Source organism: Helianthus annuus, chromosome 13 (genome assembly GCF_002127325.2).
Source record: "Helianthus annuus cultivar XRQ/B chromosome 13, HanXRQr2.0-SUNRISE, whole genome shotgun sequence".
Classification (NCBI taxonomy): domain Eukaryota; kingdom Viridiplantae; phylum Streptophyta; class Magnoliopsida; order Asterales; family Asteraceae; genus Helianthus; species Helianthus annuus.
Window position 1 is genome coordinate 161,898,794 of NC_035445.2, and position 12,566 is coordinate 161,911,359.

Sequence of the window (12,566 nt, forward strand, 5' to 3'; positions counted from 1 at the left end):
ATTTGATCCTCGATCCTCTTTTTAAGATAAGCACGCATACCGGATGATGAAGAAGAACCACACGATAAATTACAAGAATCTGCCATCTTTAAAGATGATATTTGAATGGTTTTCCAATGATATATAAAAGCAAATAGCAAACAAGATAACTAAAATTATTAACCATGACAACTGTATGGTTTAGGAATCATCTTAGCTGTTTTTTGGAGTTTTCTTGGCCCAGTACAAATTATCACGCATTTACAAATTATCACGCATGGCTATTATCATTATTAAAAATCACGCATGTGTCAACTTAGGACTGAAATAATCACGCATGGGTTTAATCCCTCAGCATTATGTAAGCTCCTGAATTATGAATTATGTAGACTACTGATATTTGTTAAAAATACAAATCACACATGAATTAAAAATGACGCATAGAATAACTTATCACGCATGGATATGATCATTATTAAAAATGACGCATCTATCAACCTATAACTGACATAATCACGCATGTGTTTTATCACTGAGCATTATGTAAGCTCCTGAATTATGTAGGCTACTGAGATTTTCTAAAATATTAAACAATATACAAGATACAAGTTGATATAAAATATAATTATTCCTAATAATAATGAAACCTATACACATAGACTCTTAAATCGACATGACTAGTCATTATGTAAGATATCTAATTTTAATTATAAAATCTCTCTCAACTACCATATTAATTAACAATCTATATACATATATCATTCCCCCCATTAGATTTATTCAAGAAAAATAACACCTCTCTTCAAAAGAAAACCACAAATGTCTACTGATCCCTCGAGCGAAGCAATCAAGGAGCTCCTGTCAACCCGCAGGTTGACCGAACTTGCTTCTAATGTTAACTCTTCTAACAATATTCTGGATGTGCAGGCGAGACTCTTAGAACAGCAAAAGAAGACCCAGGAAGGAAGTCTGGGGGAAACTCCTAGAAGAACCAAAATCTTCATTGAGGGGCAATGGCATAGAGATGATGAAGGATCAGTCATCTGCAGATAACTTGGTTTACTCATACCTGAAAGATGCAGTAGAGACGATTAAAGAGAAGATGGAGACGACTGAGAAGGAGCTTGGGAAGATATTGAAACCCAACTAAGTGGTATGGCTGATTAATCCACTTTTTTGTTGATATTTTGGGATGTCCTAATGTTGTTGGTATTTTGAACTATGGTGTTTTTTGGTGTATCAAACTCACATGTCGGTATATTTAGGGAAATCATGTTATGAATGTGGGTATATTTATGAATGTTGTTTTATGACGCTAATTATGATGATGAAAATCTTTGTTTGGGTATGTTTTGGGTGAAAATAGTGTAAACAAGGGTTAAGACAGGTTATGCAAAAATGTTAGAGAGGGGTGAAGATAGACCTATATAAATATGATTAATCACGCATTGCATATCGAAAAGGAGTAAAAAGATATGATTAATCACGCATTGCATATCGAAAAAGGGGTAAAAAAGGAATTAAATGTGATATTTAATCACGCAAATGATGGTAGAATGTTCTGAATGTAACAGATTACATAAAATTGTGTCTTAATAAAATCATCATTAAAAACGAAATGTTTAAATGAATGCAATTATGGTTCAAAATTACTCATCTTCCCATTCAAAATCACTATCATTTGATTCGTCAACCTCCTCATACTCCTCTTCTTCCTCATCAGTTTCTACCTCTTCGTCCTCTTCGTCAACTAAACCAGGATGATTCTGTAACTGAATTGCTCTTCTTTTCCTCCCCTTCTTGTTGGCATTCTTATCGGCATTCTTATCAGCAGCACTAACTTTACCCGTTAAAACCTCGCAAGTTCGAATATCATGACCTTTGACATTGCAAACACTGCATGTCCAACTTCTCTTGCCTTTTAGACTAATAATTTTCTCTTTTTTGGACTTAATCCGCTTATGTGAACCGCGCCCTTTGTTTCTAATACCGGTTGGCACACGGACTGTAGGAGGAGCATAAGTGTTCGGTTTCTCGTAACCTATTAACCTAGAATATCTATCAAACTTAGGGTCGATGGGCTTGGTTATTCGAAGTTCATCAACCATTTCTTTCATCTCCCTCATCCGATCCCTAACTACAAGAAGATGATCAAAATCTTTCATCAATTGACCAATAAGATACTCTCCGGGCTGCATAATCTCATACGCAACCTCTTTGGCCTTTTTATGCGCATCATTATCATCAACACTTAAATCAAATGTATTATTTAGATCATTCGGTACCACGTCTTTGGTCCATATTCTCATAACGTACTTGTTGGGAATTTCTTTCACTTTGAACATCTTGAACACAAAATATATATGTTTGCACAACAATCCATATTATTCAAACCTGCGACAACTGCATGACACAATTACATCCTCCCCCTTCTTGAAACAAACCTAAACAAAAACAATTGAAAATTAAAAATCAAATAACGCATGTTAGCTATTCTAGATAGTGTTACCTCTAGTAAACCGTCGCGTGTGCTTTCCAATCCTTCATACTTATCTTCAAAAATGGTTCCTCAATTTTAGTCTCCATAGGAAGGCACTCGGACAGTGTTCCTTGTAACTCTGACTGTTGATCAGCAAAAATTGACCTGGTGTAAATTTTCATAGCATCATCCTCTAAAGTAGATCCAGAAAAGTTATCTGGGATTGTATTTCTAGATATATGGTTATTCTTCCGATGGTTAAATCTTTGCACGTCCATTGCACCATCAAAATGGTTAAAGAACTCAACAAGGGTAAGTTGAGAATTCGCCACTTGACAGAAAAAATGGTTTTCGCGCTCTCTGATCTGGAGGTGGTCCGCATAAGCCCAGACATAGGCTCATGACGATAGAAAGCTGGAATCCACGAAGATTTCATGCCAAACATATCATCAATCCATTTATTCTCGGTTAGACCGTATTCAATCATTATCAGCTTCCATTCTATCTCAAACGTTTCTGGCACAATCGAATCAGTCCATACAATGTCACACATACGTCTCTTGAACTCTTCGTTGTTACACAACTCATTTCCCACCTATTAAAACAAATAATTGGAATTGATTGAACAAGGGCAAATAAAAAAAAGTTGAATGTAGGAAATAATAACGCAAGAAAATAATCACGCAGGTTGTAATAATAATCACGCATGTTGTAGTTGAGCCTAACCTTATCAGCAAGTTTCTTCATTATGTGCCACATACATAATCTATGCCTACTCTTATCGAACACTGCTTCGATAGCTTGTTTCATCATGGGATCCTGATCAGTGACGACCACCTTCGGTTGCTTACTAAATGAGTCCAAAAACGATTGTAAAAGCCACTTATATGATTCAATGCTTTCGGATGCTAGCAACCCGGCTCCAAGCGTCACATTCCGACAGTGGTTATCAATACCAGTAAAAGGTACAAAAACCATTTTATACCTTCAAAATGTGGATTAAAAAAGGAATAAAAAAACAAGAAGACTATAGAACAAATAAAATAACAGGAATAAAATTGAAGTGAGGACTAACTTGTTGGTTTTAAAGGTAGCATCAAACGATATGACATCTCTAAACTCAGCATAGTTACGTTTGCACAAACCATCGGCCCAGAACAGGCCAGTTAATCGTTTGTTTTCATCGACTGAATGAACGAATGAATAATCAACCATAAACTGCTTTTTATCGGTCAACCTATTGATAACCATATCTGCATCATACTCTCCGATATAGCTATGTATCCTAGCTCTAAAATTCTTGCAATCGTCTTTAGTTGCGCCAACATTTTCAAAACCCCCGTATCTTTGTCTCATTATATTGAAGGCTTTCACTGGCCCAAGATTCAATGTACCAAGCTCCCATATCATCTCTTCTTGTGTTTCGGAAAGATGTCTATAAGCTGGTAATAAATGCATATCTTTGGGGTACACGAATGAATGATTATGCGTCTGAACAAACTTATCAACCTTATACAACACCCCGTCCGTCGAACAAAGCTTAATATAAGCTTTACAGCCGGTTCGAATAGTCGGTCTGTTCCTACGTTTATATGGCTTAGACAACTTCAAATAAGGATCATCAATTTGCATTGGTTTATGCCCCTCCTTTGAACACACAAAGTATTTAGTCTTGACAATACCACCAACATAATGTTCACCTCCTTTTCGAGCAGAGAACCCTGCCTCCTTGGCATATGTCTGATAAAAAACATATGCTTGCTCTATGGAAGAGAATTCCATTCCGATAACAGGCACACATGATGAAGCTACCTCCGGAATATACAATCTTTCATCTAGACATTTTAAAAATGACAAAAAAATTATAAACATGACCTCTAACCAAAGACACACAGGGAAAAGAACAAATCACGCAAATTGTATCAAAAAAATAATGCTTCAAAAAATAATAACTCAGGAAGGAAAAAAACATCCAATAATGTATACTTCATAAAAATAACGCATGGTTAGTGAATTACACAGGTCTTCTTGAATACATCTTATAACCATGCGTGATTATATTACATTTCAAAAAAGCTGATAATCAAAAAATGATGAACGAGCAAAAACAACACATCATACAGCAATAATTTTGTTTAATTTTGGAAAATTGAAACCATTTAATTGATAACTTACTGGTCTGATCATCTAACAGAACGTGCAGTGCCGGCTTAAGCCCAATCCAAATAAAGCCATTGCTTTGGGCCACCAAAATTTTGGGGCCTCAAATTTTATAGGGCATCATTTAACAAAAATATATATATGTTAAATGTGTATATTATAAATGCTTTGATCAATGGAGGAGATAATATAATTCTAGTCTAGTTGTTAAATTGTTTGGTTTTCCCGCTTAGGCTTGGGTTCGAATCCCAACTACCACAACTTTCTTCTATATTTTTTGAATTCTTAGTCATTACTCTTTACCGTTTAAGTCCATCCTAACTTCTTAAAAACCATTTTCTCTATATTTTCATTAGCGTTTAAGTCGGTCCTAACTTTCTAAAAAGCACTTTCTCTAAATTTTGGGTTCAAATCCCAGCCACTAAAGTCTGTAACTAAGAAGCATTCATTCGTTTTTTTTATCAATTCAAAATTTAATTAATTATATTTTAGTTAAAAGCTTTCTTTTTGTCATCTATTTAGTTTCACTAACAAATTCTTGTATTTAGCTACTGTGTTATTTTTACAAATATTAAAATGTAAATTAAAAGTATTAGAGAATGTTTATGTACAGTAAGTTAAATCTATAATCCTCATAAGTTAAAACATATTTAGGTTAATTGATTTGAATAAAGTAAATTAAAAGTCTTTAAATACTTCTAAGCTTATAAATTCACTAGATATTATATAAGTTTCATATATAAGTTTATTCTTAGTAATTTCGATGTCAAATAAAAACCGAAAGTTAAATAAAAAAAAGAAAATAAAAATAAAAAGGGCCTCAAATTTTTGTATTGCTTTAGGCCTCTAAAATGATTGAGCCGACCTTGAGAACGTGGATGTCTGATGTCGGATTCCTATATTGCTTTGCAACATCATGCCCGGCATTGACCTCAGCATCTTCAAATTCAATATCATCTATGTTTCGAGCATTACTACTTTGTGGATCCATTACAAACAATAAGAGATGGAAACCCTAATCGCCCACAAATAACCGCTAATTTGATAATTTGAAAAACGGAAATTATTTGAAACTCACACGGATCGTAATTACCGGGATGCAGGAGATAACCAACTCGTATAATTTCCTTGGTGTTAGTAAATGTCTGAATTACCCTGGTTCAAGAATGAAAAATGTCTAATTTGCCCTTAATTAAAAATCCTAATCGCTGCGTAATCACGCTTTAATAAAAAAAATCTGACGGTCAGGATGGTCGCGTACGTGAAGTATGATTAGGAGTTTTGTACATTATACTTTCTCATTGTGTGTATATATAAAAATTTGAAAAATTACATATAAAAATTCCCATTCCGATTAATCCTGATTAATCCCTATTAATCCCGATTAATCCCTAGGCTGTACCTCACCGCCCGACTAGCGCCTAGCGCCTTCTACAACATTGGATATGCTTTGATTTCATGCATTTAAATGACCCAATGGAGCAAAAAAAAAAAAAAAAAATCCATGGGTGTAATAAGTGACCTAATTGCTCAACCTGTTTTGGCAGGTCAACACAGATTAAAATTCAACTATTTAATAGATTAGCTGGGGGGGGGGGGTGGGAGATTAACTCTCCTGAAATCGGTTGTGGGTAGCTTATCCTTGTATATTTTTTCTCTCTTTCAAGGATCCTCAAGGAGTTTTGGATACTTTGGAGTCTCTTCGAAGATGATTCTTTTGGGGAGGAAATGAGGAAAAGTCGAAAACCTCTTGGGTATGTTGGGAGAAGGTTATAGGACCTATAGAAAAAGGGAGGCTCGGGTTAGGTTCTCTTCATGATATGAATGCTAGTTTATTGTTGAAATGGTGGTGGCGATATAAAATTGAAAAGGGTAGTCTATGGTGGAAAACGGTCACGGCTATCCACGCTCACCCGAATTTGTACTCCTATTTGCCGGTTAAAGAAGGTATTGTGGGTACTTGGAATGGTATTTGTAAAGTCGAAAAAGTTGATAAACTAAGCGTGAATGTTGGCGACTTGATAAAAGGCTAAGTGGGGAATGGGCAAGAAATCCGGTTTTGGTTAGATCGCTGGATCAGGGATGGGTCCTTAAACATCAATTTCCTGTTTTTTTGGGCTGGAAAAACATAAAACAATTAAAGTTTCAACAAGGCTGGGGGAATGGGAATGGAGGAGGCTTCCTAGTACATGCGCAGAACTGGACCAGTTCCATAAACTCACGGAGTTAATATGGGTCACAGTTTTGTCAGATCGGTGGATAAATGGGTTTGGGTCCCGGCGAAAGGTGGTATATTAACTGTGGCTTCTTGTCGGGTTCTCTTTTCAAATCACGCGATTCCCTATTACCCTTTTGAATGGGTCAAGTGGGTGCCAAAACTGTGAACATATTGGTTCAAGATCGTCTTCCGACACTTAGCGGGCTAAAGAAAAGGGGCATCCATCATGGGCCGGCAACATGTAAACTATGCGGTGAATTTGACGAAGATGCGGACCATCTCTTTACATCTTGCTTTATGGCGTCCATAATATGGCACAAAGTGAGTGTTTGGTGTAAAATGCCTCATCTGTTGGGTGATATGAAAGGAAAGGAACAAACTCATTAAAGACTTGGTAGAAATTCATAAACATTTGAAAGACTTGGCAGAAATTCATAAACATTTGACCGCCTCGACACTTAAAAAAAGATTCATTCAAACTATCATTTCGGCGACATGTTCGGTGATATGGAAGGCAAGGAACAAACTCATTTTCTCCAGCAAACGCGTCAACATGGACTCGATATTTGGTGAGTGAAGAGGCTTGATCCCGAATCATAGGTGCACATGTGTCAGAAGGATCATACCACTCCAAGCTGGCAGCCTTGCCACACGGCATCCAGAAGGTTCTAGAAGATTCTGGAAGAAGACACCTGGCGACAAGAAGATGCTCCCTACAGACAAAATAGACAGGTGGCACAAATGGCAGCCCGCCAACAATGATTGCAAGATCTCCATGGGGCAGGCTGCAGCCAGTACAAAAGGACGCTGAGCTGGAGCGAATAACCCTGCGGCCACGTCACCTCCAGTCCTGGCCATAGCAGAGGGGACATAAGGGATATTCCTCCTGGTCGGACAACTGTCAAACAATGGCTAGCTGGCAACCTCCTTCTTCCACAATTGTCCGGCTATAAATAGAAGACTCAACCTCCAGGTTTAAGGATTCGATTTCTTGCTCTTACTTTATACACACACTTATCCTCAAAACACGATTACTTATTCTTACGCTGGAGGGTGGTTACAAGGAGCATAGTAATAAAGGCACTAGGCGCATAGGCCTCGCCTAGGGCCTAGGCGCAATGCGCAAAAAAGCGAGGGCCTGAGAAAAATAAAGCGCATAATGAAAAAAAAATTAAAAAATATATTATGCATTAGAAAAAGAATACTATTCTTCAAATAAAATAAACAAAGTCTATTATGTAACACTTTATATCACCTAATTAGTACCAAAATATTAATGTATTAGTATTCTAAAGTAGTTTTCCTTGAATAAAAGTAGAAATCTGGTTAGAATCTTGTTGGAATTTAGAGAATTTAGCCGGAAGCTCTCCGGAATCTAGGAATCTCGCCGGAATGTGCGCTTGAACCATCACCTGGAGAATTAAAGCACAGTTTCCTCGACTGAAAGCGCAACTGCCTCGCCTCGCCCAAAAAATGGGCATAGGCATAAGTGGCGATTGCTTAAGTCACGATCCATTAAGTAATGGGTCAGATCAAATTACAGTTAGATTTGTTAAGAATTATATTACTTCACTATTTGCTAAACCCAAACACGGCCCATTAATAATTGAAGTCTTGAATGATTGGATCCAACAATTCTTGGAAGATCTGAACTATGATTTTTAATTGAAGTATACAAATATGATTGACTCTATTAATGAAATAATTCCAAACATAATTACTTCTATTTTCTTATGAATCCTTATAATATATCAACCTTCACAAATAATAGTTGGTTCTTTCGTATACGAAATTGAATAAAAAAAATCTTATGTATTCTAATCAGATCTTTTCTTTAATTGTAGTTTTCTAAACACATATAAATACTATGAACATTATTCTACAGAGGAAAATGTTGTCATTTTCAAAGGGGATCATTTATTATTATTATTATTATTATTATTATTATTATTATTATTATTATTATTATTATTATTATTATTATTATTATTATTATTATTATTATTATTAGTTGATTATTTGATGAAGCAAAGTGGGGTGGTTGGATACTATTTTAAAATATAAATATGCATTCTTTAATTAAGTGAAAGTACTTTTAATAAAGTAAAAGTGGAGTCGAATATAAACATTAAACTAGTAAGATTAATTAGCATTTGTTAATTTGGTACTTGTAGTTTTGTGAGATATTACAATTTTTAACAAAATCACAAAAATTTAACATGCATGTACAACATTTTTTTTTTTTGAATAACTGTATATATGTCAAAAAGAAAAGTCAAAAAAAAAAAAAAAAAGAATCTGCAAGATCCCGAAATTCTTTAGGGTGAAACCAGCACCCCCATTCTCGAAATTGTTCGGTATCGTATTACATCATTATATGTGAAATGTAATTTGCATTCATTTAAATAATGACTTAACATTCTTCATATGCCCGTTTAGAACACGGGAGATCAAAGGTAAAAATCAATTTTTACTTATTGTTTCTTTGTGTTATTCCCGTCTTTTATTTTTGAATGGCAGTGCTTACTTACTTCTAACTTATACTAAATTTAATCCTAAACTACTCATTGCTTAGGATTGAACCAAAAACATTCCACTAAAAGACAAAAGTTTCTACCAAGTGACTAGCCCCACATTGATTGTTATTCCCGTCTTGATACATTCTTTAAGCCCACATTCAGACCCGATCACATATACACTTCCAAACCTCAGCTAATCACAATATATAAATTAGATCATTTTATTAGTTTTTTGAAAAATTTTAAACATATATTATAAATAATAGAACGAAACTAATCTTTTGTCTATCCATTTTATTGCTAGTTTTTAATTTTTTTATATACAATTATTATACATATCAATACAAAGTGATCATGAACAGTGATTCACAATTACTATATTACTGGTTTTGAATGGGCTTTTAATTTAACGGGCTCTCTTTATACATATCAATATAAACATCAGATCATATTTTTTTTAACTATTAGGTTACGTATCTTTTACCTTTTGTGTTGTTCTCTTCCAACTAAGAGCTGCTTCAAATAATCGACCTTCCAATGTGTCCCAAGTAAGAGCTGGTGATTTCTCTTTTCACTGAAAAAACAGAGCCTTAAATTGAAGCAGCAAGTGTTCCACAGGTTGCTATTTTTACAAATCATTTATATATTCAATTCGTGATTATGGTGGGGGTAGTTAGTGGTTTTGGAATGGCTGGTGATGGAAAAATGCGAGTCGGTAAGGGTTTTGGGAGCGAATTAGGGGGGAAAATTACGGATTTGGGAAGAAAGGGATGGAGTCAGTTGACTCGAAAGCGTCGTCTTCTGGTGGGGGGAGAGTGAGAAAAGTGGGAAGACGAAGAGTAGTCATTGTTGACGCTGCCATTGATGATGGAGTTGTTGGAGATCCAGTTATAGAGCTTCTTCCATAGCATAGCGCTATTTTTACTAAAAAAATCCAAAAAAAAGGTTAACAGATATGAAATTTGATGGTAAGATTCTTAGTGTTACTAAGAAAACAACACTTCACTTTTTACGATATTTATTATGCATACTTTAATTGTATGTATAAAATGTGTGGTTGAATAAGAAATAGAAACAGTGTATGAGATAAATAAACAAGCGATCATATCTGGGTCGATTTTTTTAATACAAGTGATGAATAATGAATGAGCAACAATTGTATATATCATGAGCAGTCTCCGATTCTTAATATCTTAATTTTTTTTAATACAAGTGATGAATAATGAATGAGCAACAATTGTATATTTCATGAGCAGTCTCCGATTCTTAATATCGAAACTATGGTTTATGTTAATAAAAGGGTTATTAGATTTTATCACCCTTAACTATTGGCTATTGGCCACTGCCACCCTTAACTATCACTTTGACGTCTGCCACCCCCAACTTAACAATTAGTGTGTTTTGTCACCACGTCGTTAACTGGTCACTAACTTTTGATCCTGTTACTATACATTTGGGGTGTCCTAAGATCCCTAAAACCTTCCTGAGATCCATATGACACCCCCAAAAGTATAGTAACGGGATCTAAAGTTAGTGATCAGTTAACGATTTGGTGACAGAACACACTAAGTGTTAAGTTAGGGGTGACAGGCGTCAAAGTGATACTTGAGGGTGGCAGCGGCCAATAGCCAATAGTTTGAGGTGATAAAATCCAATAAGCCTTAATAAAATGGGGAATTTATGGTAATTAACAAAGGCATCATTACTAATGAACTTAAACAACACATAAAGAAGGCAGAAGGCGTAAGCGACACTAAGAAACTCAGGTTCCCGGAATAGATTGCTAACAAATACCAGCCCAGCAAGAAGAACGCAACCAAATGCATCCGAATGCACTACATTTTGTACATCTGAAATGAAATAACTGAAGTGAAGTAGTTATTGTAAATAAACTTATGATACGTTCTGCAAAACCATGGGCTGCTTTTTGTATGTATTAATCACATTTTGTAAGCAAACCTTGCAATCTATTCTATGAAAACCAGGTTGCACCTTTGATCCTCAACTGATTTACTGCCACGAAGCGCAGGTCAAATCATCTAGTTATTATTATTTCTAAAGGTTTTTTTGGAGCTGCTAGGGATCTCGACGGGTGCATCATACCTATCCACATAGGTGGGGATAAGATATACTCTCATCACACCCTTTACATACTTTACTAATAACTTAGTAAGATTATACTAAGTACATTTATCTGTTATAATTATTATTTCTAACAATCTCAAGTTGTTTTATTTTTAACCCAAACCTCTTTTTATATTAGTATGCCTTACAATTTTTGTGTGTGCTTTTATGTCATACTTATATATTATAGGGATATTGGATTTAAATAACCTCAACTTTCACCAATTGGCTAATAACACTTCCAACTTTCAATTTGTACACCAGCACTCCCAGCTTTCAACTTAACTTATATGCCGATAACACTCCCTAACTAACTGAACCCTAACCCAGTTAGTTTTTGCTGACGTGGCATCTGATGTGGCCCTTTTGTTGACGTGGCATATGGCGTGACAACTGATGTGGCTTTTTAATGACGTGGCGGCTGATGTGGCGGCTGACATGGCATTTTTTTATGACGTGGCGGCTGACATCAGCTAACTGGGTTAGGGTCCAGTTAGTTAAGGAGTGTTATTGTCCAATTGGTGAAAGTTGGGGTTATTTAAATCCAATATCCCTATATTACAACACACGTGTGTGTGTGTGTTTTTTTTTTTTGAAAATTTATATAAATGATCATTAGGCCTTGTGTTATGGGTCATCAGGGCTCCTCGAGGGAGCTGAACGGACACCGAACCGCCTCCCCTTTCCCATTCATTTCCTTGGTGACTATAAGCATTACCTCGTCCTCCTCGGTTTTCTCTCTCTCTTCTTTCTCCATTGTTATTTAATATTTAAAAATATAGAAAAGGGGGTTGAGATCATGGTATAACACGGGTTTAGGAATGGTAATGTGACGCTAAGATAACAATTAGAGATAAAAAAAAAGAAAGAGTATAGATAACATGTAGAATAATAAAAGAAATAACTTTTCTTTTCCATCATTAACTTTCTTTTTCTTTTCGTAACCGGCAGACAACGCATCTGCTTCGCAAGGATAATGAAGCCTCCAATACGAGTGGGTCCAGGATAATAGGCAGGCCACCTCTCTTTTTGATTACTTTAGAAAAAGAAGGCACAATTTCTATTAAATTTTATAAATAATTGTATT

The 12,566-nt window shown here is 35.4% G+C and overlaps 1 protein-coding gene across 1 annotated transcript; it reads right to left on the bottom strand.

The window, feature by feature from the left end:
* Nucleotides 1-1,628: 1,628 nt before the first annotated feature.
* On the bottom strand, nucleotides 1,629-7,694 carry LOC110902187 (protein FAR1-RELATED SEQUENCE 5-like). Its single transcript, XM_022148902.1, has 7 exons — nucleotides 7,463-7,694; nucleotides 3,534-4,293; nucleotides 3,185-3,443; nucleotides 2,791-3,053; nucleotides 2,529-2,689; nucleotides 2,374-2,423; nucleotides 1,629-2,324 (listed from the first exon to the last, which is right to left on the bottom strand). Exons 1-7 carry the CDS (start codon nucleotides 7,692-7,694, stop codon nucleotides 1,629-1,631), a joined length of 2,421 nt encoding a protein of 806 aa, XP_022004594.1.
* Between the last annotated feature and the right edge of the window lie 4,872 nt (nucleotides 7,695-12,566).